Source organism: Solanum stenotomum, chromosome 11 (assembly GCF_019186545.1).
Source record: "Solanum stenotomum isolate F172 chromosome 11, ASM1918654v1, whole genome shotgun sequence".
Lineage (NCBI taxonomy): Eukaryota > Viridiplantae > Streptophyta > Magnoliopsida > Solanales > Solanaceae > Solanum > Solanum stenotomum.
In genome coordinates, this window is record NC_064292.1 from 17,506,943 (window position 1) to 17,533,543 (window position 26,601).

A 26,601-nucleotide genomic window follows, 5' to 3' on the forward strand; every position below is an offset into this window, starting at 1 on the left:
TGCTTTATCATGAATATAGGTTTTAGTTCTCTATGATAACCACTAACCTGAAAAACACTTGCAGGGTGAGACTTGTGAGCCAGAGTCGGGGAAAGATTCTTCTGCAAAGGTAGATAATTTTTTCAACTGATACCTCTTGCTATTAAAACATCTAATGCACCTTGACCTCAACAGTCTTATCTGGCCCTCTTCCATAAGCATGCTGTGCACAAAGTCCATGTTGAAGAAGATTTGTTTGAAAGCTGCAAACTTTAAATTTTCAGATAATAAACACAATTTTTCCTTTAGTTTAGCTATTGACTAACACCACTGTAATACCTCTAAACCAATTTGACTTGGAGAGAGAGAGAGAGAGAGAGAGAGAAAGATTCACTATTACTATTCTCTCTCTCTCTCTCTCGGAAACCCTCACATGTTGGCATGTGATTCACTCAGTCACCTTATGTTGACGCGGTACCACATTTGCTGAAGGCAACAAATATTGTGTTTCATGTAGCTGTTTCACATGATAAATTCTTACACGACGTCACACATTGGTAAAAAGATTTTTTTCTTAATTTCTATTTTCCCTTTATAACTGTTAATAATTTTATACTTTATCTTCAGCATGCTGCATTTTTAGCCCTACTTCCTCTTGTGAGGCAACGAATAATTGATGGGTTCAATGAAAAGGCTAGTGATGTGTTTCGGAGAGAGTTTGATTTCTTTGACAAGGTCACGTCTATATCTGGCGCACTTTATCCACTTCCCAAGGAGGAGCGAAGAGCTGGTATTCGGAGGTGAATAAATTGTGCACCAAGATTTAATATTATATATATTTTGATTTGTTAGTAAATATGCTTAAATGTTGTGCCTTTGGACACTTGTGTATCTCGAAATAAACCTCAAATTTTGATTTCTAGGGAGCTTGAGAAAATTGAGATGCAAGGAGATGATCTGTATCTACCTACTGCTCCTAATAAAATCGTGAAAGGGATTCAGGTTGATAGTGGGATTCCCTTGCAATCAGCTGCCAAGGTTCCTATTATGATCACATTTGATGTGGCAGATCAGGACAGCGATCAAAATGACATAAAACCCCAAGCCTGTATATTCAAGGTAAGATGGGGAATACAGGTGTATTTTCCTTCCATCGGCATCTTGATTTTTATATATTTTCATTTCGAACGAAAAATATGTGTATGGTCGTACATTCTATCCACTAGTTCTCCCCACCAGATCGTTATGTTTAGCAGCTAGTATAAATTAAAATTAAAGGCATTTCTTCTTCTCTTGAAGTCTTCTTTCAGTTAGTTCCCTTTGATGGTAATTAATGATTAGTAGGTACGTACTCTAATTTGTGTTAAATGTTCAGTATGACCTTTTATCTTATAGTATAGACTGGTCATTTTTTATTATATCTTAAGTATATTCTCTTCATCTCTTTTGCAATGACTGATGTAAGAATAGTTGTCAGAGATCACCAATTGGGGTAAAAGGGGTAGAAAATTGTTAGGTCAAATGGGTACTATGACGGTGATGGTTAGGCACATGGGAGGCTTAGAAAGATGAAATGGGTCTATTTTCAGCCTTGGAACAATATGTATTTAGAATGTAAAATATAATGGCATTACAACAACAACATACATGTGTAATCCCACAAGTGGTGTCTGGGGAGGGTAGGATGTATGCAAACCTTACCCCTATCTTTGTGGGATAGAGACTGTTTTCGATAGACACTCGGCTCAAAAGAAATGTTTTTGAAGTAGGATTGCACGAACAATATGACAACAAAATAGCAAGATGCAAAATGTGACTCGAAACACATCAGAAGAGGCAGATATCTCTGGAAAAACCCAATCTGACAGTGACAGAACCCTAATCTGGCGATCAAAATCTGAAGAAATCTGGTAGGAACTGCTCGAAAGACTTGGAAAACTTCAATTGAAAAAGAACAGCTCAAAATAATCGACCGGAAAATCTCTTTCATGCGCGCATTACCAGATCTCGCTAGATGTCGCCTGAGCTTTCGGAAACTCGTGTTAGTGTTGGTTTTCGCACAACACCTACAAAACAGAAGATGACACAAATCAGCTCTAACAGTACCAATCCTTCTCCATGTAGGATGCTAAATACAAATTTTGCTCCTATTCCTATTTTTACACAANCCCCCCCGGGAAGTTTCTCATCAATGCTCTGATACCATGTGAGAGATAAAGACTTGGGAAAGTATTATTGAATTGTTTATCTATATTATTATTAGCCCTATGTATACACACTCCATACCAATCCTTCTCCATGTAGGATGCTAAATACAAATTTTGCTCCTATTCCTATTTTTACACAAATGAAGCACAATCAGATATATCGAAACATATTTGGTAATTTTAACTCCAGAAACGGGTCTTGCTCCAAGGAGAATTTCATACAACATACTACCAATTCTGGCAGAGTCAAACAAACTATAAAATATGTCTCTTCCAGAATTTTTTTGAGTTGATGGCTACCATACTGCCAACATCAATAGCTCTAGCAGAATTCAGGAAAATGAACTGCAAAAGTAATACAGGTGGAAGGAGCTCGAGAGAAGAATGCTCCAAAATTTTGACCTTATTAAATTTGTGTGTTCCTTTGAGGTTTCGTGGATTGCATCAATTTATGGTTAGGCGAGTGTACAAGGATAAAGTCAAATGTCGTATTTAAAGCTATCTAATGTTAAGTCTCTGATCATAGAAAAAGCTGGTTGCTATGATTTTGTTGTTATGAGTTCAAGAAAGTGTTGTAGCTTCAGTAAAAATTCCTGTGGGAAAAAGCGGACAGATTTTGAAGTACTAAAGGTCAATGTAGATTTGGAATAGTGTTATTTATGTTTACAACCACTGCTAGATAATACAATAGTCTTCTTATGTTTATTCGCAAGTATTGTGGTAAATCCAATAGAACTTTCACATTTATGATGATAAAAAAGAAATTAAGGTTTTCCATTTTAGGAAGTTAAATTTAGAATAACTCTGTATAGTAACAATGCCATTTGATTTATTGTAGACGATTTGGAAAATTGGTCACTCTTCTTTCAGTTTCAAGAAAAAGTAGTTACTTTTCTTTATTTTAAAAAAAAAATTACTTTTCTTATGTTACTGATACCTCAGTTTTGAGGAATAGGATGTAAAATTTGTCATTAATAGCTTCAGTTTTGAGCTCTGTCAGTAGATGAACTTGACATGGGAACAACAATCCTGAATAATTTATGCAATTAATAAGCCGTCCCATGCTTATTCAGACTCTATGTAGTATTGACATCTTTGCTGTTGGTACTACTCTCTCTATTCTATTTTATGTGACGCTCTTTTCCTTTGTCTGTTCCAAAAAGGGCGTAGTTCTATATTTAGAAACAATTTAACTTTAATCTTCTCATTTTACCCCTAATGAAATGATCTTATAGCCATGGAAATGTTATGTCACGTGTAAGACCACAAATTTAAGTCTTTCTTTCTTAAATCAGTTCTAATGAAACACCTTCACATAAATGAAACAGTGGGAATAGTAGTTTTCTATAAATGTTTATCATCTCATGTAATTTTTTAAATGCTCTTACACAAGACACCTTTATTATTTCATGCGTACATCTGATTCTCTTTTCTTGGGCCAAATGCATAAAAGAATTTCAATGACGATTGGCTTTTAAACATGAAACCAGGATTTATGTTTGATCTGATACCATATGAAATTGGGTAACCTATATAATCTAGAAACTCAAGTATGTTAGGTAGAACACCACCAGTTCTTACTTTATGAAAAAAAGAATCTACAACTTTTTCCATAGATTCAGTATGCTAACTGGTTCATTTCTTGTTTATGCTACTTTACATATGGCTAAATTTTGTTTTCTTTGGCATAGGTTGGAGATGATTGTCGGCAAGATGTCCTTGCTTTACAAGTTATTTCACTTTTGAAAGATATCTTTGAAGCTGTTGGGCTTAGTCTTTATTTATTTCCTTATGGAGTTCTCCCAACTGGCCCAGAAAGAGGAATAATTGAGGTGAATCCTTGTATGACATCTGCTTATGGTTTCATGGATTCATGTGCTTTCAGAGTGAAGTTTTCATATGTGAAATTTCTGTGAACTGATAACTTATCCAAAAAAAAGGAAAATGGAAATTGATATAAATAGAAATCAATTGAAGTGGAGAAAAAAGATACTTGGAGATGAAAACAAGCCATCACCGATCAACTAAGTTTTACCTAAGAAAAAAAGCAACTAAGGTTTACCCAAATCAATTGCTAACCACATGGCCCTCTTTTTGTATGATAAGATTATTTTACTGGAGTCAGATTGTGAATAGTCCCTTGAGGGATCATAACATGGAATGTTCTGATTATGGAGTACATAGAAAATATCAAGACAAACTTGGAGACTCTAGGAAAACTATGAATAAATTGAAAGAGGAGAATAAGAAATTGATTAAGCTCTTCCATTGTCAGAGTTATGCCTATGACTCCTTTCGTATTGTAATTTATGGGCCATCAAACTACCCTGCGGTCATTAGTTCCCTTCCAAATGCCACGTTCATCTTCTTATGTCAAACTGCACTTTTTCAAAATGATCTCTAAAATTCTTTTTTCCCAAGATACAACTGACAAAAGAGGAGGGGAGCCATGGAGGAACGGTATTCCGTGTGACCTATAGGTCACGGGTTCAAGCTGTGGAGGCAGTCACTAATGCTTGCATTAGGGTAGGCTGTCTATATTGCCCTTCCTCGGACTTGCTAATGCACTTTGTGCACTGGGCTCCCCCCCCCCCTCCCCTCCCCCTGTTTCCATGTGACCGTGGAGGCAGTCACTAATGCTTGCACCCCCGCTTCCTCCCACACACAAAACCAGCAAACCACCTCATTTTTTGTTTTTTCTACTTCTGACGAAAGATTGAGAAATAACAAAACATTAAGGATATGCTGAAATTTTGTAGCTTTGTGGCTCTAATAGAGTATGTGAATCCAGTTGTGCTACCATTTAGGAAAACAAATTCAAGTTAAAATTTTCTGTGGCTTTTACTTTGCATTGTGAAGAGTACAACTTTTGTCCCTGTTGGAGGGAAGTTGTTGAAAAATTAATGTTGTTGGTATCTATAACCGTTGGTCTAAGGAGCTATTTAGTCTCCCAACTTATATAAGAAGCTTGTAGGGAGTATGTATGATGAGAAAAATAAAAAAATATCTCAAAATTACATATGCCAGATTTGTCGAGTTTGAGGTATGAATTTTTTTTGTTTACACTTAAAATGAAAAATAGAAATGCCAGTGGTTCTAGTCTTTCATGGATAAGCCAGTAGTCTTGCTCCCAGTCACAAATTAATTGGGGCTGGATTTCTGAGTTCTCTGTATTCATCCTGCTTTGTTTGGTTACAGTTTCTTTCAATACTAGATTAGTTGTCACTTAAGGAAAACCACAGATTCTTTTGGTCTCACACTTATCCTTGTTTATCCCTGCATTGACATACAAATATGTCACCAGACTAAGAAAAAGCACATTACAAACACTGGACCTACTGTAAGAAAAAGCACATTGCAAACAACTAAGTTTTAATCTCAAGTAGTAGGTATTGTGTATATAAAATTTGTGCTAAGTTCACATTGATTCTTGAGATTGTAGGTTTTCTGATACAGGTTACTTTCATTTGATTTTAGGTCACATGTTCATTTTTAGTGTCTTCAATCATCATATTACACACATTAACTGATGCATATGGAGGTCTATGAAGCACATGGATCAAGACCAACCTTCTTGTAGTTTATCCTCTATATGTGCTACTTGCAGTCTCTTTCGAATTTGATCATTCTAATCTGCCTAATAATGTATGTCCATACATCCATCTTAACATCCACATTTTAATGGCATTCATCCTTTGGATGTGTTGGGCCTTGAATGCCTGACATTTAGTCCTATTTAATATTGTTAGTCTTACATCTGATATGTAGAGTGTGCCTATCACTTTGTTAGGTATCTTCATGTTACAGAACACTCCTCCTTTTACTTTTGTGTTGCATCTTCATTTCATGTCATCCGCTAAAAAATATTGAGTCTGAATATTTGAAAATGACCAAGGTAGTAGTTTGACCTAAAATTCGTTATGCACAAATTCCCAGATTTCTCCAAGTCATCCTCTTTTTGTTTATCGATAAGTGCAATTGTCAATTCTCTGGCCAGAAAGCAATACATGGTTGATATGCCAAATTACTCACACATGTAATATTGTGTTGTTAGTTAGAGGGCTCTAGTGTGGTAACAAGTAACAACTGATAATTTATTTATTCAGTTGGGACACCTTAGAGTGCATTGAAGAAAATTAAACTGTCTGCTGAATCTTATAGCATAATTGAAGGCTTGAATGCAGTAGGTTGTTAAAGGGATGCTGCGCTCACCTACAGGATAGTGGCTAATATTGGTTACTGAACTGTGTTGCCGTAACAAATGCTTAACATAAGCTTTCCTATCTTCTTCTAGTTCCCTCATATCTTGGATTTATCTTTGTAATATATAGAATATTTTCAGCGATTAATTTTTGGTTCTTATGCATTAAGCAATTATGAACACAGTGATTTGTTTTGTATTGGATGATAATTAAAGAGTTGTTTTGTGTATACATACGAATTTTTCTTGGTGAGAGAACCTAGTATGCGATACATGGTGGTATCTTCTACTTGACAGTACAGAAGAAAGATGATATTATGTGTATACAATGGTGATGAGATCACTTAGTTTTATGTGGTCATGGCAGGCTTCTTACCTCCAAAATCTTTTCACATCTGTCCCTTTTGCAGGTCGTACCCAACACACGGAGCAGAAGTCAGATGGGTGAGACGACTGATGGTGGTCTATATGAAATTTTCCAACAGGACTATGGACCTGTAGGTTCTCCTGGTTTTGAAGCTGCTCGTGAGAACTTCATCGTAAGCAGTGCAGGTTATGCAGTTGCTAGCTTGCTGCTTCAACCTAAGGATAGACATAACGGGAACCTTCTGATTGACAGGTAATTACCTCTGTCCTCTGTCATAGTACCATTGGCTGCGAAGTTACACTCTAATGGGCTGTTAGGTGTGATGGATAAGGAAAATAATCATGGGATAAGTTTTCAGTACCCTCAATTCTTTGTTTGGTTGCAAAGTGTGGGATAACTTGTCCGACGATTAATAATTATGACTGGGATAAATTATCCCTACTTGTGTGTGGATAGCTAATCCCGGGGTAAAAATGTAAAATAACAAAAACACCTTCTTAAATCCTCTTTTATACATCGCTTTTACATACATGTAAATTCAAATCATTTTTAATACCATTTATAATAACTTTCACAACCTTCACTACTCGTTATTTTTATAATTAAATATTTCCCCATTAAAAAATTAAACTATACTAATATAATTTTTATTTCTGAATATATTATATGTTGAATTTATTTGACTAATCTTATGTTTATTTATATTTTTATTTCTCTTAAAATGTTCACTTCACTATTGAATTACATATTTTTAATTAAATATTTTTTTAATCACTTGAAATTTATATTTTATATATCAATATAAATGAAGATAACTTTAATATTTTACAATATATGTGAAAATAGGGACAACAACCTGCAGGAAGTCAAGCTTAAATGTATTTTGTTGTTCTGTTTTTGGTGTATAAATGTCTACTCCAATGAGACTGAGTCAATCATAGTTGTTTTAGGGTCCATCTAGTTCCTGGTTTAGCATTGGAAAGACTAATCTTTTTCTTCTTTTTTGTAAATATGGTTTTTCAATACAAATGTTACTAGTGTCAAAAAAAATATTTTACAATATATGAGTGATATTTGCTTAAATGAAATAAAATCACAAACTTAAGATGAATGTTTCATTTTAAAGCTAAATAAGATGGATGTTTTATATTTAAAAACACACGGCATAATTATGAGAATGCACACACAAAAATATTTAAGCTAAATAAGATGAAAATTTTGTTTTTAAGAGTGAATAACTAAAGCTTGCAAAGAAAGTATAAAAAACTAATAAAATGGAGGGTATTTTTGTAAACAAAGAACTTATCCTTAGAAATTATGACATGCTTATTATTTGAATATGACAAACCAAACAACCAATAAAAAATAATCTCAGCATAACTAATTTAATCATAACTTATTCCAACATAACTAATCTCAACATAATTTGTCTTCAAATCAAACAACCCCTAAGTCAAGTTTGGCGTTACTTAAGATGCAGAAAGCCTCTAAAATATCGTCATGCATGGTAAAAATGTTCTAAAATCTTTCAACAGTTCACATGCATGAGCTAAGTGGAGATAAATATGCACAACAAAGTATACCTGCCTTTACATGTGTTGTATTTTCTCAAAATAATTCTTATATGTTTTTTCTGAAAACTGGTAATGTTGTATTCCTCAGTATTAAGGGTATGTTGGAAACCTCCAAAAAGAAGAGTAAATATTTGCAAAGCTCCTAATAGAACTACAAGTTGCTCAGTATCTTCTATATCTTGTTCTTTACACCAACAATAAAAAGATTCAATGCAATTCCATTTGACTTTCTTAATGGAATTAGATTTATCTTTAAAATATCTACCATTTCTCTCTTTCCATACTGTCCACCATATACATGATGGAATTATCCTCCACCATTTCATCTTGCTCTTTGCTTCCACCCCTTTAGATCAGTAAATACGTGCTTGCTTCCCAGTGGCATGCCAAGGTATGTTGGTGGCATTTTATCAACTCTGTATCCGAGGATAGTAGCCAAATCATGTATATGAGGGACCTCCCGGATGGGGAAAAGGCTGTTTTCCCCCCAATTTACCCTCAATCCTGATAAGGTTTCAAAAATTGATAGCAACATCCTGATATATCTGATTTGATCATACTTGGTGCTCACAAAAAATCACTATGTCATCTGCATAGAGTAAATGACAAATCTCCTTAATTTTACTCCTGTCGCCAATTTTGATGCCTCTGAGCCATCTGTTTTGGATTGCAATTCTCACCATACTGTCAAAGCCTTCCATGCCCATTATGAATAGAAAAGGAGATAATGGGTCACCCTGCATTAAGTGGGAAAAAAACTAAGAGGTTCTCCATATTAACGGACAGTGAAACTGATAGTATTTATACAAATCAATCCCGTTGATTCATTTGTCACCAAAACCCTTTTGCTTGAGGATGTTCAATTGGAACTTTTGATTTACATGATCAAAGGCCTTCTCAATATCTTGCACATAACTCCAGGGTCCTTACCTCTCAACCTTGAATCCACACATTCATTGGCTATAAGTTCCACATCCATAATCTGCCCTTCTTTGATAAAGGCCATCAGTTATTTGTTAATCAACTTGTGAACCACCTTTTCGAATCTTTTTGCAAGCAACTTTGCAATGATTATGTACTCTCCCCCTATTAAACTTATAGGTCTGAAGTCATTCAGTTCAGAAGATCCTATTTCTTAGGAATAAGAGCAATGTAGATGCCTAGGTGGCATAGAAGCCTTTCTCAAGTACATGGTTGGTGTGAAAGTATTGGACAATATTCTTGATGTCTTCCTTTCAAAGATCCCAGAGGTGTGATAGAAGCTCATTGACAAACCTTCAGGACCATGTGCTGTCTCCATGCCACAGAGTCTGATGCATTCCAATATTTCTTCCTCCTCAAATTCTTCTTGTAACCAAATCTGCATTTTATTGGAGATGACTGAAGCCTCATAGACTTTCTGGATTGCCTCCTTAGTAACTCCTGAGTCAAAGATTGTACTTCCATCTACTTCCAGGGAGTCTATTGAGTTGTACCTTTTGTGAGCTGTTGCCATTCTATGGAAGTATTTGGTATTCTTGTCAACATTATTCAACCATTGTGTTCTGGACCTTTGTTTCCAGGCTCTCTCTTCATTTTTAACAACTTCCTCAAAATCCATGGCTAAATTGGATTTTTACTAAAGGTCAACCTCGGTGAGAGGTCTTTGGAATGTAAGATGTGAATATCTTCCTTTCTGAGTTTCCAATTCCCCTGTTGTTGTTACGCCCATTCTTTCAGTTTCCCTTTTAGCATCTTCAGTTTTTCAGAAAATCTATGACCAGGCCTCCATCTTTAAACAAGACAAAGGTTCTCTAAACTTTTGCAAAAAAATCACGAAACGAAATTCCCAAGGCACAAGTTATCCCTTATAAGACATAACTTATTCATACAAACTTATGCTGAATTGCTGATAGAGGCTAAGTTCTCTAAAACTTTGCTCGACAAGGCAAAGATTCTCTAAACTTTTGAAAAAAAATCACAAGACACAAGCTATGCCTTACAAAGCATAACTTATTCATGCGAGCTTATGCTGATAGAGGTTAAGTTCTCTAAATCTTTGCCATACCAGGCTAAAGTTTTTTAAACTTTTGCCTTGCGAAATTAGGTTATAGTTAAGGGTACTTTGGCCAATAATTTTTCATAAAATGAGAAACAAAGTCAAAAATTAAAGACCAACGATTTGAGGGACAAAAATTTAAAAACCACCTCAAAATAGGGGCAATCCGTGCACAAAGTTGGTGAAAGGGTAAGAGCCCGGCTGGATTGGCTTTAAATAAAGTAGCTTTTAAGTCAAAAATAAAAAGTCAAACTTAAATGACTTTTAAGTCAAAAAATAAAAAGTAGGGGGAGGCCTACTTTTGGTTTTTAACTTATTTTAAATCATTTTAAACTTATTTTTAACCTTGCCAAACACTTCCTAACTTATTTTAAGTCATTTTTGACTTATTATAAGTTATTTTTACATTTGCCAAACACTTCCAGAAGTCAAAAACAGACTTAAAAGTAGATTTAACCAACTTTTAAGCCAATCCAAACACCCTCTAAGTAAACAAAGTGGGCTTTTGTTTAGGACCTTTGGACCAGCCCCACTGTTTAAATTAAATTCTGGGCCCTTTTCATTTAAACAAGGGAAAATTAAATAAAATGACCCTTCAGTCATTGTTATAACAAAAAATGGTCTAATTATTACTCCCTCTGCCCCATTTTGTGTGACACCCTTTGACTTGGCACGGTGTTTAATAAAGAAAGGAAGACTTTTGAAACTTGTGGTCTAAACCAATCCTTAGATATTTGTGTGGTTGGGATTTCATTAGGGGTATAAGAGGAATTTTAAAGCGAAATTGCTTCTAATTATAGTAAGGTGAGATTCTTTTCGGGCAGACTCAAAAGGAAAGGATGACACATAAAATGGGACAAAGGGAGTACTTTATTAATAGATATAGCCATGTAATCTTATTTTCCTCTTTGTTTTCTGCATCATTCTTCTCTGTTTTCTTATTTTCTCTATTGTTTTCCTTTGTTCTTTGTTTAATTTCTTTTACGTCTTTCTTGGTATTTTCATCATAAAGTTTCGACTTAAACAATACTTACAGGAAAACAAGAAGAACAAACAAGAATCAATTTTGAGCAAAACCCCCATTTATCGTTCTTGTCCAACACTGTCCAAAATTTTAAAATTTGACTTACCGGAAATGTGAATCGTTTCGAGTGAATAGTATATCAAAAGAATTGAAACATTAACAGAAACTCATATATAAAATTTGAACCGTTTAGAGGAAGATTTGAGTTGATGTCCATTGTAATCTGCCATTGAAGAGCTTTGAAGCTTTCATTTTTAAATTTGACCTGAATGTGAATTGTTTTGAGTGAATAATATTCAAAAGACTCGAAACATCGAGAGGAACTCATATCTAAACTTTTGAAATGTTTAGAGGAGATTTGAGTTGTCGAAATTTAAAAAAACATTCAATTTTTTGAGGAAGATGAACTCGTACATTGTATAAATATTATACAGCAGTGTATATGGATGTATATACATCTCTTAAACATCATCATATCAATGGGTTGGATTTCAAAGTGGGCGACTTTAATTTTAAAATTAAATAATATATGTGGCCCATCATAATAAGTCATGTGCCTTTTTTAAATAGGAAAAGACCATCAAGTTTAGGGTGTTAGTTTGAGGGGTAATCCTTGAGCAAAAAAAATAAAATAGGTTGGGAGTATTTTTAGACCAATAGTTGGACGGAGGGTATCAGTGAACCATTTTCCATACGTTAGGGTGTACTTTGTCCCTCCTCCGTAGTTCTGCTATATATGTTCACATCCTTTAAAGCCTCTAGAGATATCTGAAAATGGAGGGTTTTAAGTTTCATGCTATTGATAAGATAGGCGATAACTAGAATGGGATCTTGGTAGATTCATGGTAAACATTACAGATTTTGCCACTTCAAACAAATGCTGATTTTTTCTTTTAGCAACTCCATTTTGTGCACTAGTATAGTGACAACTTGTATGATGGATTATCTCATTGAATTTCACATAAACACCAAATCTTTTATCCATGTATCATGTGTCATTGTTAGTTTGCAAGATTTTAATCTTAACATCAAATTGAGTACAAATTATCTTATGAAACGACAGAAGACCTCACTTTTGACCATTAGCAGATACACCCCAAGTCATCCTAGTAGTACAATCAATAAAAGTAACAAACCATCTATTTTCAAGCAAAATATCAATATGAGTAGGATCCTCATACTTCAAAATGAATAATTGTAAAAGTACTACTACTTTTATTATCACTTAAAGAGCAAGAGTTTCTAATATGCTTGAAATAGACATTGGTCCTAACTCAACCGCAAAAGATAGCTCATGAGGTGGGGATTGCCCAAGACCAAGAAACTTACATCCCACTAATGTGAGACAATTAACACCCCCTTGCATGCCCAAGTCTTCAAACTGACAACAAAATGTGGGGGCTCAACATCAGAAACCAAGAATTGGGATGGATCTTACTTTGATGATTTTTAGAAGAAAGACTTCTTCTATTTCTGTTATCTTTTTTTGGAATCTATAAATCATTGATAAGTAGCTTTGCTGGGACTTTATGATTCTTGTATTTTTGTGTATCTTACATCCCATGAGAAGGAATTTTTATACAATGAATCCTGTAACTAATTAGAAAAAGACAAAAGATTACAATCAAAGGAATATTCTATTCCTGTAACTACGTTAGAAAAATAAAGTCTTCTAAAATCATGCTAATTAATTAACACAATCAACAGTTTCCTCACTATGCATTCTAGCTTACATGTCAGTGATGTGTCCAAAAGTCTGGTTCTATTTTGGATATTATTTGAAAATTTGTATGAAGGTTGAGATTAAGAAAGCATAGGAACTCAAAACATTTGTCTACTGTAAGATTGCTGATACACATTTGTTGATGATTTAAGATAATGTGCAATATCCAACCAACAGGCAACTATCGTGCTTGGAAGTTCTAAGTTGTATACTAAAGATTTGGTTATATACTTGCCTTTGCTGTGTGATATTTGCATTTTGCAATGTCTACTAGGAGACTCACGTGAAACATTATGCGTCATTAGGCAAGCTCAACTAGCCTTGTATTTTATATATCTTGATGGTTAATGGTGTTCTAACTTGCTTTGATTGTTGAATAAACCTGTTTTTAAATGAGTCTATTAACAAACCAAAGACCAAATAATGTGAATTAATTTCACTTCATAGCTGTACAATCCTCTTTTCTAAAGGCATAATACTTTGATAGATACCTTTACTTGGCCTCAACTGGCAACTAAACGCTCCAACTTTAAGAATGCACATCTAGGCACCTCAACTTGTCCCGACTGTGTCTAGTGGACTCCCAACACTGATGCAACACATAAATTTTGGAGGTGTTTAGATGATCATTTTGTAAGTTGTAGTGTTCAACTGACACAATGGAGATGAGTTGGGGTGTCTAGATGTGCATCCTCAAATTGGAGTACTTAGTTGTAACTTGAGACAAACTAGAAGTGTCTATTGTGTTATGCCTTTTGAAAGTGATGTTTCCACATGGGGTGGTGCAGATTTTCTTGTGGAGGAATTTATGATATAGACACATACTTTTGGATACCCAAAAGAAGCAAATAGACATCTTTTCCAGCTTATCATTACTGGTCTGGTAATATTGATTCAGCTTATGAATGTCTCTTTCACATTGTTCTGCAGTGCTGGTAGGCTTGTCCATATTGACTTTGGTTTTATCCTGGAAATTTCTCCTGGTGGAAATATGCGATTTGAAAGTGCTCACTTCAAACTGAGTCATGAGATGACCCAATTAATTGACCCATCTGGAGCAATGAAAAGTGAGACATGGCACCTGTTTGTAAGGTCAGTGGTCTTCTTTGGGCCATTTGCACTGTCCTTTAGGTATCATTTTCTTTTTTCTTATCCTAAGACTGGATGGATTGTTTTCCAGCTTGTGTGTCAAGGGTTACCTCGCTGCACGTCGCTACATGGATGGGATTATAAATACAGTTTTGATGATGCTAGATAGTGGATTACCTTGCTTTAGCAGGGGTGACCCTATAGGAAATCTTCGGAAGAGATTTCATCCTGAGATGAGTGAGCGTGAAGCAGCCAATTACATGATTCGTGCATGTAGTGATGCATACAATAAGTGGACGACTGCCGGTTATGATTTGATACAATATATGCAGCAGGGCATTGAAAAGTGAGGGAGTACTGAGAATTGCTGCAGAGTTTCACAAAAACTGTCTATTCTGTTCACTTGTAATGTAATGAGAATGGAAATGTCTGTATCATATAGGTGTAATTCTTTTTTCTTTTCTGTGGGTGGGTTGGTGGTAGTAGTGTGAATCTGCAAGTGCATCTTTTGTAAGATTGAATGAAGAGTTGCTTGTGATTTTTTTTGGTTAAATATTTATACACTAATTAGCGTGCAAAAGTTAACTAAAGACAAGTGGCTATAGCTGAGCGTGATGGTATTTTGAAAAGGTAAGTATCCTAATTTAATCAGTTTAATTACATTGGTACCGTGAAAACTCTATAAATCGACATACAACAGCTTGTTTATTGACGTGCTGCTACTACAACTTTTTTGTGGTATGCTTCAATCTTAGCATCCCTTCAGCTTAAGGCATATGCAACGTACAGCTTTCTAGGCTAGCATCTGCTACCTGATTGATGTAGGTATCTAGTGGGTTTAATCAAAGTTAAACCTAATGGTGACAAAAATCTCAGGTATATTCTTGACTGATGGACCTGCAAATGACAATTATGAGTGAATTTGGTATGAGCAAAGTCACCCGCTAATAACTTCCTTGTGTGGATCCATTGAAATGGGAATTTGAGACTCCATCCACCTACATGACTTTTCTATAACACATGTTTTCTGGTATTAGGTTAGCTGAGTGAAATAATTTTTTAAAAAGCATATATATATATATATATATATATATATATATTGAAGAGTGAAGATTGACAGTATTATCAGCAAATTGACTGTTTTAGAGACAAAAAATGTGGATTCAGGTTTGATAAAATGTCTCTCAAGTGTTGAGAGTAAATATTGTGAAGGTAAAAGTTAACATAGTTGTAAGTAAGTGAGGAAAGACATTTCCCCTCTTTGGATGAAAAATTTGTCCTTAGAAAATATTTTCTTGTAGCAAATTTTAATAATTTCCTAAAAATTGACTGTAAACACATTTGCAAGTGAAGTAGGAGTATCACAATTATCAAATATTGAGATTTGACATACGAAGACACAAAGTAGAAGAAAGGGATTTACCCTATGATAGGCAATCTCACAGATTGCATGGTATAAGCTGACCACTCTCTTTTCTTGATTATTGGTGTCCTTGAAATGTATATAAAATGAAATGAGATAAATTTCATGATATAAAGTCTTTTTGTAAATCATTCCAAGTCAAGAGTAATGTCAAACATGTGCATAGCTTGAACAACTTAACATTCATATATGATTAATTACCCAAAAAAACTTAACAATATCATCATACCTACACAAACAAACAAACAAACATACATTGCTCCTATTCCATCGAGACCAGTTGAATTTATTGATAGTGTCCCAGTGGTCTAATGGATGGTGGCAGTTATCAATATTATCAAAAACTTATAATATGCAGTGGTTCGTAAGTTTTCATATGAATGGCCGGATATAGAAGAGATGGGGAAAGGAATTCCCATACAGTTGTGGTATCAAAGGTGCTTACATGATTGATGTTTTATAGAACAAACATATTCTCATTAATTAGGTGTGCATTATTGGAGGATTTCGTAAACCTAATGTCTTAAAATTCCTATATTTCATTAAAAATAAGGATGGAATGACATATCAGATGCACCGATTCATATATGATTCTACTTTAGGGCTGATAAAGAAACTACGCAGGCTATGACTTTCATTTTATTTGGATATATTGAAATCTATTTTACACTAGTCTCAATAAGAAGATTAAAGGTATCTAGTATGTTTTATCCTTTTTTATCATATACAAAATTAATGCATTTTTTTTTTTTTTAATTTTTAACTGAAATTTTATATCTATCATTGCCACTGAGAAACAATTACAATTTGAGAAGGAGGTTTAGACCTTGCCTTCTTGAAGATTACAGTAGCAATGGGCAAAAAAAGTTGCACAAAGGTGACAACTAGCAAAAGACTTCTCAAGGAGGGTCATAGTAAATCTGCGAAGGCTTCCTTTTTTTAATCCTAAAGGATGGAAATTGCCATTTATCTAAATTGAGGAGTCCCTTAACATGTGCTGGTAGATCGGATGTGTCGGTAATAACTATGGTAGTGTTGGTTAGATGACTATAAGAAGCAAGTTTGTCAGTCACTCTGTTGGCTTCCCTATAGCAGTGATTGATCTAAATATTGTGTCTGAGGATCAACTCTTTGATTTCTTCCACCGTTTCTCTCATCCTCTAAGGAGTAGACCATAAATTGAGAATGCTATTTAGGAGGAGGAGGGAATCAGCTTCAACTGTAGTAAAGATGTGTCCATTGGCAATACACCACTTCAGGCCAAAGAGGAAGGCTTTTGCTTCAGCAGTATTGCTGGTTCCATTTCCCAGGGGAAGAATAAAGGCCATAATGCAATTTCCATTTGAGTCTCGCACCACTCCACCTCCTCCACTAGATTCTCCAATACAAGAACCATCTGTATTCAACTTCATAGAGTGATGCGAGGGTCTCGACCATTTAACCGTGGTGTGGATAGTGTCTTCAAGTTGTATTTNGGTCACTAAGTTGTTGTGAATTAGTTGATGAAAACGAACAAAAAGTTGAGATCTTTGAGCTTGAATTAATGTAAATTGATAACGACATAGATAGCATGAATCACTTGAAAGCTTTAGAGGAGTATGATGGACACCAAATAAAGACATACAATGTGTAGAAGGTCTATCAAAGTCAAGAGGATGGAGAAAAGAGGCTATGAGTGCAAGTGACCATCTCTTAAATCTAAGAATTCACAAAAGAAGATAACCAAACAAGGCCCTTATCTAATTAAGGGTAAAATTGTAAGGTGCCAAACATAACTCCACTTTATACATTAGTTTACAAAGTCTCTATAAAATAGATTAACTTAGAGTAGGTCGGGACAGACCCCGCCTTACCCTTAACTACTATACAATATCAAAATAAATCTAGTAAAAATTCGGTAAAGCTTCGAATCAACTTAGAGTTCACTAAAAGCAGCTGAGTGCCGTGCACTCCTACTGAGGAGGTCTACTAACTGGAGTACCTATACTTGTGGAATGAAACACAGTCCCCCATAAGGGACGTCTGTACGAAAGAATGTACTAAATATGTAAGGCAGTAGCATGTGTAAAGCAAGGGTTTTAATGAAATCAATATATAAATGCATAGTATAGAATGAAAGACCACCTTTGCTTACTCTTTGGGATTATGTACGGTACATTCTTTTCTTTATTCTTATGTGCTTATAATCTTTGTAAGGCATGTGATACAAATGACGAGCTGATTAGTGGTAAAAAATAATGACCATGCTAGGCATTTTAATACCTATGATGTTGTCCTCATAAACATACATTTGGGATCGACCCATGCTTGGCTCTTGCCCCTGGGCTGCCACCTTTATACAAAAAATGGGATCATTCTATGGGCTTTTGCCCCACCCGCAACTATGCAGATTGCTCCACGTTGTTCTGTAATCTTTGAGATTGTTACTTTGGCGGACTTAATCATTTTTAGCTTCAAAATTATGGATCAGTAGTAGAAGACATGTGAATAGGCACTTGAGGCAGTAATAATGAAACAAGGAGCAAATGTAACATCAATGAATTAATAGCTTAAATGACACAATGGACCTCATTTGATTACGAGGAGAAATCACAAAGATTGTTGTTGGAAACCACCTTTATTCATAATAGTACTTGGAAGAGTAAAAATGTAGCTTCTAATAGTAAACACATATTGGAGTACTTTGTCACATGATGGAGTGGGAAAAAGATCGTTAGCTACATTAGAGATCATATGTTGTGACTACATGTCCTTAACAAGGAGGAGCACTTCGGAAGCTATTTCGTTGGTTACTACACAAGTGTGAGTTTTCATTCCAAAGAATATGAAATCAAATAGCCTTAGGTACCTTGTTGTACAACTCAGATATTACAATGAATTAACCTCCTTCCTTTTAGATTATTAATCATGAAATAAGTAAAACTAGTATTAGTAGTTAATCAATACATTTTTGCTACTTAACCTCACAAAAATGGTAGTCGGGCAGCAGACTCGTAATTTATCATATCAAGGGTGTTGTTCAACTAGCTTTCCTCAAATAAGATCCACATATCATACAGATTTTTATAATATCCTCCTAAACAACTTTGGCTTCATTACACCCTCTAAACAACATACAAAGTGGAGTAAGTAGTAACCCTACACAACATTCAGTTCGGTGGTGTATCACTACACCTTCCTTCTATATTTAAATACAAAATATTCACACCTTTTCCCAATATCAACCATATTGACATATACACATAAAATAGACTCAAATATTCTTTATCATAGCAACCAAATATTGAACTCACCATCCCTTGAGTTCTTAATAAAAATACACTTGTAATTCTTTATCCAAACTCATACATAATGAGGACAAAAAAGGAGCAGTCACCTTAGCTCAATCTATGCAACTTCTCCTTTTAACTTGAATTCTTCAAGAACTTCAACTTTCCTTCACACTTAAACTAAAGAATAAGAGAAAAGTCTCTTAATAACCAAGAAAAGTGAACAGTAGCTAGTGGAAACATTTTGCCTTTGTACTTATACTTCAGCATAAATAACATATTTTCCTAATCTTCCATAGGAGAATTAAGCTAAATCCATAAGTGTTTTCACTTACCTTGTCTTGAAAAGATGAGGGTTTCTTCAAGAACCCTAGGAGGAATTCTAAGGCTAATGTTCTAAGCTTTTTAAGCTTTGAGAGAAAAGGGAGAGAGCTGGAGTTAATTTTGAATTTTGTGTGTTAAAATGAGTGGAAATATCAGCCAATATTTATTCTATATTGAGCTTTCTTGACCCTTAAAAATATCCTCTAGAACTACTTTTTTTTTCTCCATTTTCAGCCATTAATTAGTCAAGTAGGTGATGCACCTGCTTATTTATATCAAGTTGCTTAAAAGGTCAAATTGGGTGATGCACCTTTTTGCCTTCTTCTTAGTTAGGCTTAAACTACATTGAGCCTTGACAGTTTTGGATGTTGGGCTTTTTTTCATTTTCTTTTACTTAGTTTGGGCCTCAAGTGAATCCATTAACATAGACTTAAATCTAATCCATTAACCTTGACCTCTTTAGCTAGATCCATTTAACTCAAGTAGGTGTTGTACCTAGTAGCTTAATAAGTCAAGCAATCAACTCACTATTTTATTTTATTATCTAGTTATTAATTCCTTTTTCTTTAACTTAACACTTAACTTTGAACATTAAGCTCAGTTACCACCTTACTCTCTCGAATTTAAATACTTCCGTTGAAGTTAACTTGGAGTACACATACTGAAACATGAAAAACATTACAACACCTTCCTAGCTAGTTGAAACCAACACTAATTATATAAGAAACATGGTCTCTCACCTATACGATAAGGATATGTCAAATATCATATGAATAGAACTAGCATATGCATAATATGGGGTGTTACATTTATTTCCTTAGTATAGATAGTGGTTTTTCTCATTTTGGAAGAGTGCCTGTTGAAGTTTGCTTTTAGTTACTGAAGTAGTTTTTATCAAAAGAAGTTGTCTACTTTAAGATAAATTTGAAATTTGAATTTTAGTTAGGTTAATTTAGTTGTTGAGATATTTTAGGATTTTTGAATTTTAAATTATGCAGATTATGTGTTTTATGTTGGCTATTTAAAGCCCCTTAATGCTTAATAAAATTATTGAAATCAATTGGAAAGCTATTGAAAACCATTTCAATCCATTGAGAGACATTTTCAATCTTCTTGTGCTGCCCCATTTAAAAAAAAACACCAACAGTGGTATCAAGAGCTTTATTGATCTTAAGTGATCTGTGAAATGTTCCAAAGAACTACCATACATTTTTTAACCCGTAAGGGCTACCTTTTTTAACTCGTCAGGGCTACCCATTTTAACCCATCAAGGCTACCTTTCCAACCCGTTCTTTTTTCAACGCATAGGATTTTCTAAACCAATTTTTAACCAAAAATAATAGCAAGCAATAGTCTCTCTTTTAAAACCCCAAAAATTTTCATAGTAAAAAAGTATCAAATCTGGTCTGTGAGAATAAAATCATATTTTGAAACCTATGTGATATGTGATGTAGTGATGGAAGAAAAGCCCTTACAACCTCTCCCAGCAAATCCTACAAAAGTTCATATTAAAGAACTTTCAAATAAATTTCTATACAAGACAATGCCATGGAAGGTATTTTTGAGGCACAAAATCAAAAGAAGAAAAAGGAAAAAGAAGAAATTTTGCAAGTTCAAAAACAAAGAAAAGAATCCAACATCAACTACCAAAGCAGAAATTGAGGAGGAGCATTTTTTCAATTACAATAACTAAAGCAAAGGAGGAGTGTTGAAGTTTGCTTTTAGTTATTGCAGTAGTTTTTACCAAAATAAGTTGTCTAGTTTAAGATAAATTTGAAATTTGAATTTTATTTAGGTTGTTTTAGTTTTTGAGATATTTGAGGTTTTTTGAATTTTAAATTATGCAGATTATGTGTTTTATGTTGGCTATTTAAAGCCCCTTAATGCTTAATAAAATTATTGAAATCAATTGGAAAGCTATTGAAAGCCATTTCAATCCATTGAGAGACATTTTCAATCTTCTTGTGCTGCCCCATTTAAAAAAAAACACCAATAGTGGTATCAAGAGCTTTATTGATCTTAAGGGATCTGTGAAATCTTCCACAAAACTACCATACATTTTTAACCCGTAAGGGCTACCTTTTTTAACCCGTCAGGGCTATCCATTTTAACCCATCAGGGCTACCTTTTCAATCCGTGCTTTTTTCAACGCATAAGCTTTTCTAAACCAATTTTTAACCAAAAATAATAGCAAGCTATAGTCTCTCTTTTAAAACCCCAAAAATTTTCATAGTAAAAAAGTATCAAATCTGGTATGTGAGAATAAAATCATATTTTGAAATCTATGTGATATGTGATATGTGATGTTGTGATGGAAGAAAAACGCTTACAACCTCTCCCAGCAAATCCTACAAAAGTTCATATTAAAGCACTTTAAAATAAACTTCTATACAAGACAATATCACGGAAGGTATTTTTGAGGCACAAAATCAAAAGAAGAAAAAGAAGAAAGAAGAAATTTTGGAAGTTCAAAAACAAAGAAAAGAATCCAACATCAACTACCAAAGCATAAATTGAGGAGGAGCATTTTTTCAATTACAATAACTAAATCAAAGGAGGAGTGTTGAAGTTTGCTTTTAGTTACTGCAATAGTTTTTACCAAAATAAGTTGTCTAGTTTAAGATAAATTTGAAATTTGAATTGTAGTTAGGTTGTTTTAGTTGTTGAGATATTTTAGGATTTTTGAATTTTAAATTATGCAGATTATGTGTTTTATGTTGGCTATTTAAAGCCCCTTAATGCTTAATAAAATTATTGAAATCAATTGGAAAGCTATTGAAAGCCATTTCAATCCATTGAGAGACATTTTCAATCCTCTTGTGCTGCCCCATTTTTTAAAAAACATCAGCAGAGCCCATTTGGATTGACTTTTAAAAAGTGACTTTTAAAAAGTGACTTAAAAACACTTTATGAAGTGTTGAAACTTATTTTTAAAATGGAGAAGTGCCTAAAATGCCCCCAACTATTTGAATTGGTACAAAACTACCCTCCATCCACCTTTCGGCCTTTAAATATCCTGACGTCAACCTTTAGGCTCAAAAATACCCTCGTTATTAACCATTTAGCTCATATTTGTCCTTATTTTTAACTGCTCCCCTGAAGTAAAATAATTAAATATTTATTTACTAGGTAATTTACCCGCGCGGGCATAAATAATCTTTCTAAGCTTTTGAATAGCCTTTCCAATAATCGTCTATTATAAGAAAAAAAAAGTAAATTTTAGTAGGTTTTAAGAACATTTCAACAGAAATTAAATGACTTGACATTATCACATATCTCGAGAATTTTAAAAATATAATGAATGCTCAAAAATATCTTGATATCTAATCATTTTTATGTTTTACATAATTTATCATAATATATGTTTGATGACATAATTGTCTTGTTAAAACTGTGTGATGTTTTTATGTAGCGATTAAACATATTTCTTTCTATTTTTTTGTACATGAAAAATATAGAACTGATAATTTTATAGTTAGAATAACTCCTTGTTAAAAATAAATTATATAAAAGTTTTCGATAATCAATATTAGTTATAAATAGGTTAAGACCGTTAAAAATGTACACCACAACAACATAAATAAAATTTATTAGAGACAATCTACTTGTCTGAGGTCAAACGTTCACCACCTTTCGTTATTGTTACTTTGTTACTCTAACAAAATTTATAGAAGGAGAAAAATAAATTTGAAACAACAGTAAAACAATATTGTTGACCCATTTAGAAATTCATTCTTCATTAAACTGCTGCTCTGAAGGCCCTTCTAGATGCTTCATCAACAACAAAGCATCTAGAAGGGCCTTCAAAGCAACAGTTTAATGAAGAATGAATTTCTAAATGGGTCAACAATATTGTTTTGCTGTTGTTTCAAATTTATTTTTCTCCTTCTATAAATTTTGTTAGAGTAACAAAGTAACAATAACGAAAAGTGGTGAACGTTTGACCTCAAACAAGTAGATTGTCTCTAAAAAAATTATTTATGTTGTTGTGGTGTACATTTTTAACGGTCTTAACATATTTATAACTAATATTGATTATCGAATTTTTTTTATAATTTGTTTTTAACATGGAGTTATTCTAACCATAAAATTATCAGTTCTATATTTTTCATGTACAAAAAAATATGTTTAATTGCTACAAAAACATCACTCAGTTTTAACCAGACAATTATATCATCAAACGTATATTATGATAAATTATGTAAAAGATAAAAATGATTAGATATCAAGATATTTTTAATCATTCATTATATATTTAAAATTCTTGAGATATGTTAATATCAAATCATTTAATTTCTATTGAAATGTTCTTAAATCCTACTAAAATTTACTCTTTTTTTTTCTTATAACAGTCGATTATTGGAAAGGCTGTTCAAAAGCTTAGAAAGATTATTTATGCCCGCGTGAAGCGCCAGTAAATTACCTAGTAAAAATAATAATAATTAAATGATGACAAACATGACTATTGTAAGTTGGGGTATTCATGGTTCGAATTTAATCGGTTATTGGTTAAAATCAAAATCAAATCAAATCAAAAAATAACCGTCGGTTTGGTTATTGTTGGTTTGGTTCGATTTGATTCAATTTTTTTGATTATTTAGGTTTGAAAATATATAGTTTGTAGAGGGCATATGCATCTTGATAGACACAAATACATAGTACATAAACAAACCATAGAAAAGCTATTGTGAATTTAATTAAGCAACACTAGTCATAGAACAATTGAAAGAGGACTAAAAAAACTCATTAAGTTGTTAGAAGTCTTATTTCTAAAAAGAGAAAGAAATTTATATATGTAGTGGAAAATCAATACTAGCAGAGTTGTCTTGGATAGACATATAACATATTGAATCTTGCATGTTGTGGCAACTGAGAATATTTCCTAATAAACCAAAAAAAAAAATCAGTGCTCCAAATTGATCAATTACCATCTTCTTTAGCTTATCTTGAGCTCTAAATTACTCAATGCTCAAAGTAGCGTCCGCACTTTCTGGAAAAAAGAACTACACTATATTATGTAATATTTACAGACATAGATATGATCTAACTTTTTTTTTCTTTAGAAAAGACAATAAGAGATAAGTAAGAAATTATATTATAGATCAGATTTTAAGAGCCAAAATAAACTAGAAGAAAGAATTAATAAGTTGTAAAGTAATACCTTTTGCAACTATTTCAAGTTTTTGAAATCAAATTTTCAGAACCAATAAAAGAAACGGGAAGAGATAACTAGTAAGTTGTAAAATAATACCTTTTTCAGTTATTTTAAGATTTTGCACTTCTTCTAAAAGATCTTCAATATTGTATTATGTAGATGCTGAACGTAACCATTGTTGACTACAAACAAGAGCTTCAGCAGTCTTTGGTGACGAAGAACTTTGATAACAATCAAGAATGCAACCACCAGTGCTAAAAACAGATTTTGAAGCAACAGATGTAGAAATAGCAAGCATATCTCTTGCAATTCTAGAAACAATAGGATATCTTTCAGATGACTCTTTCCACCAAGTTAAAATATTAAAATCCTTAATCTTCTCTACATCATCCTCCAAATACTTGTCAAGAACAAATTTATCATCAACATTATTTTCTTTTCAAGAAATTTCTCCCATTGAGATTGCCACACATCATAAGTATCCATTGCACTAACTTCACTCACCGCATCAGTTTGATCTCCAACAGTTTCACAAGAAGTCCCAACAATAAATTTTTTATAATGATTATATAAGCTCGTTAAAGCATCTGTTTCTTTGATAGATTTACTACATCCCTCCACAGAATTATAATAATTCTTAAAAATAAACTTCACATACTTCATTTTGAAACGAGGATCCAACATAACGACAACGAACAACAACATTTATATCATCAATATCACCCTGATATTTATCAAACTTACATTTCATCTTCTTAGTCATACCAGTCAAAAGAGAATCATCACACTTTGAATAGTTAACAATTATGCTTTGAAGATTAAAAAGCTCATGCAAGAAAGTATTTGAAGTAACATGTAAAGTACTCAAAAATTTCAAAGTGATTTGATAGAAAATCTCCAGAAACTTGAGAAATACATTCGCATCTCTCCAGTCTTGTGAAGATGAATGATCTATCTTTCCACCTAAGTCAAGACAATATTTAAAATACTTATGATCATCAATATACATTCTTGAAAATGCCTTTTCAAATTTGACAGTAGTATTTAACATCAAATATATAGAGTTCCACCTCGTCTCAACATCCAAACTGAAATGTCCACGAATATCTAGTTTAACCTTTTCATCAAATGACTTGAAAGAAGTAGTTCTTGCATAAGAAGACTTAACATATTTCACAACATTTCTTATCCGAGAAATAGACTTATTTTGTTCACTCAATCCTTCTTTTACAATCAAGTTTAGAATATGGGCATTGCACTTAACATGTAAAAAAATATTTTCCATGATAACACCTTTCCAATCACTAATTCTCCCTTTTAAGTGTGTGATTGTTGCATCATTAGTTGATGCATTATCAAGTGGTACTGTAAGTAGATTTTCTATCCCCCAATCTAACAAACAAGATTCAATAGCTTTTGCAATAGTCTCACCTTTGTTATCTGGAGTTTGAAAAAAATTCAGAATCTTTTTTTGCAACTTCCACTCATCATCAATCCAGTGGGCAGTAATGACCATATACGTAAAATTTTGGAGTGAAGTTCATGTGTCACTGGTAATACAAACATGCTGACCTTTAACAAGTCTTTTAAGCTTTTGTTTTTCTTCTTGATAAACTTTTAAGCATTGTCTAGCAACAACAATATGACACCGGCAACTCATAATTTGATAAAATAAGCGATATTATGTATGAGAATACTTTTCATAATAGCAACACTTTTCATATCTATGTATGGCTGGCAACGGGATCGGAATCGGAACGGAACCGGGCACCACGGGCCGGAACCGAACCGAAACCGGGACGGACCGGAACCGGTAATTCTGGAAAAAAATCAGTGTTCCCGTCCCGGACCGGTAACAGACCGGTACCGGTCCGGATCGGAAACCGGGTCCCAACTGTTATAAATTATAATTTTTTTATTAGAATTAAAAAATTAGGAACATTACACTTAAAAATTTATACTTTAAAAGTTTTAAATACAAACTTTCAAACTTTTAAAAGTATAAAAGTTTAAATTTCACAATTTAAAACTTTGAAAATTTAAATTCAAACTTTAAAACTATAAAAGTTTAAATTTCACCCTTTAAAAGTTTGAAAATTTAAATTCAAAGTTCAAACTTTAAAACTATAAAAAGTTTAAATTTCACACTTTAAAAGTTTGAAAATTTAAATTTAAATTTCAAACTTTAAAACTTTAAAACTATAAAACTATAAAAGTTTAAATTTCAC

General features: G+C 33.4%; 2 protein-coding genes across 3 annotated transcripts in view; one reads left to right on the top strand and one right to left on the bottom strand.

Annotated features, from left to right (window-relative positions):
* Nucleotides 1-14,769, top strand: part of LOC125844205 (phosphatidylinositol 4-kinase alpha 1) — a 43,904-nt gene extending 29,135 nt beyond the window's left edge. Inside the window, exons 20-26 of the mRNA XM_049523470.1 lie at nt 65-109; nt 607-779; nt 903-1,098; nt 3,878-4,018; nt 6,798-7,006; nt 14,044-14,205; nt 14,294-14,769. Coding sequence (XP_049379427.1) covers nt 65-109; nt 607-779; nt 903-1,098; nt 3,878-4,018; nt 6,798-7,006; nt 14,044-14,205; nt 14,294-14,552 — 1,185 coding nt within the window. The 3' untranslated portion in view covers nt 14,553-14,769. The remainder of the gene's footprint in view (nt 1-64; nt 110-606; nt 780-902; nt 1,099-3,877; nt 4,019-6,797; nt 7,007-14,043; nt 14,206-14,293) is intronic.
* LOC125844213 (costars family protein) overlaps nt 1-26,601 on the bottom strand; it is a 974,123-nt gene that overhangs the window by 382,501 nt on the left and 565,021 nt on the right. The window lies entirely within an intron of this gene.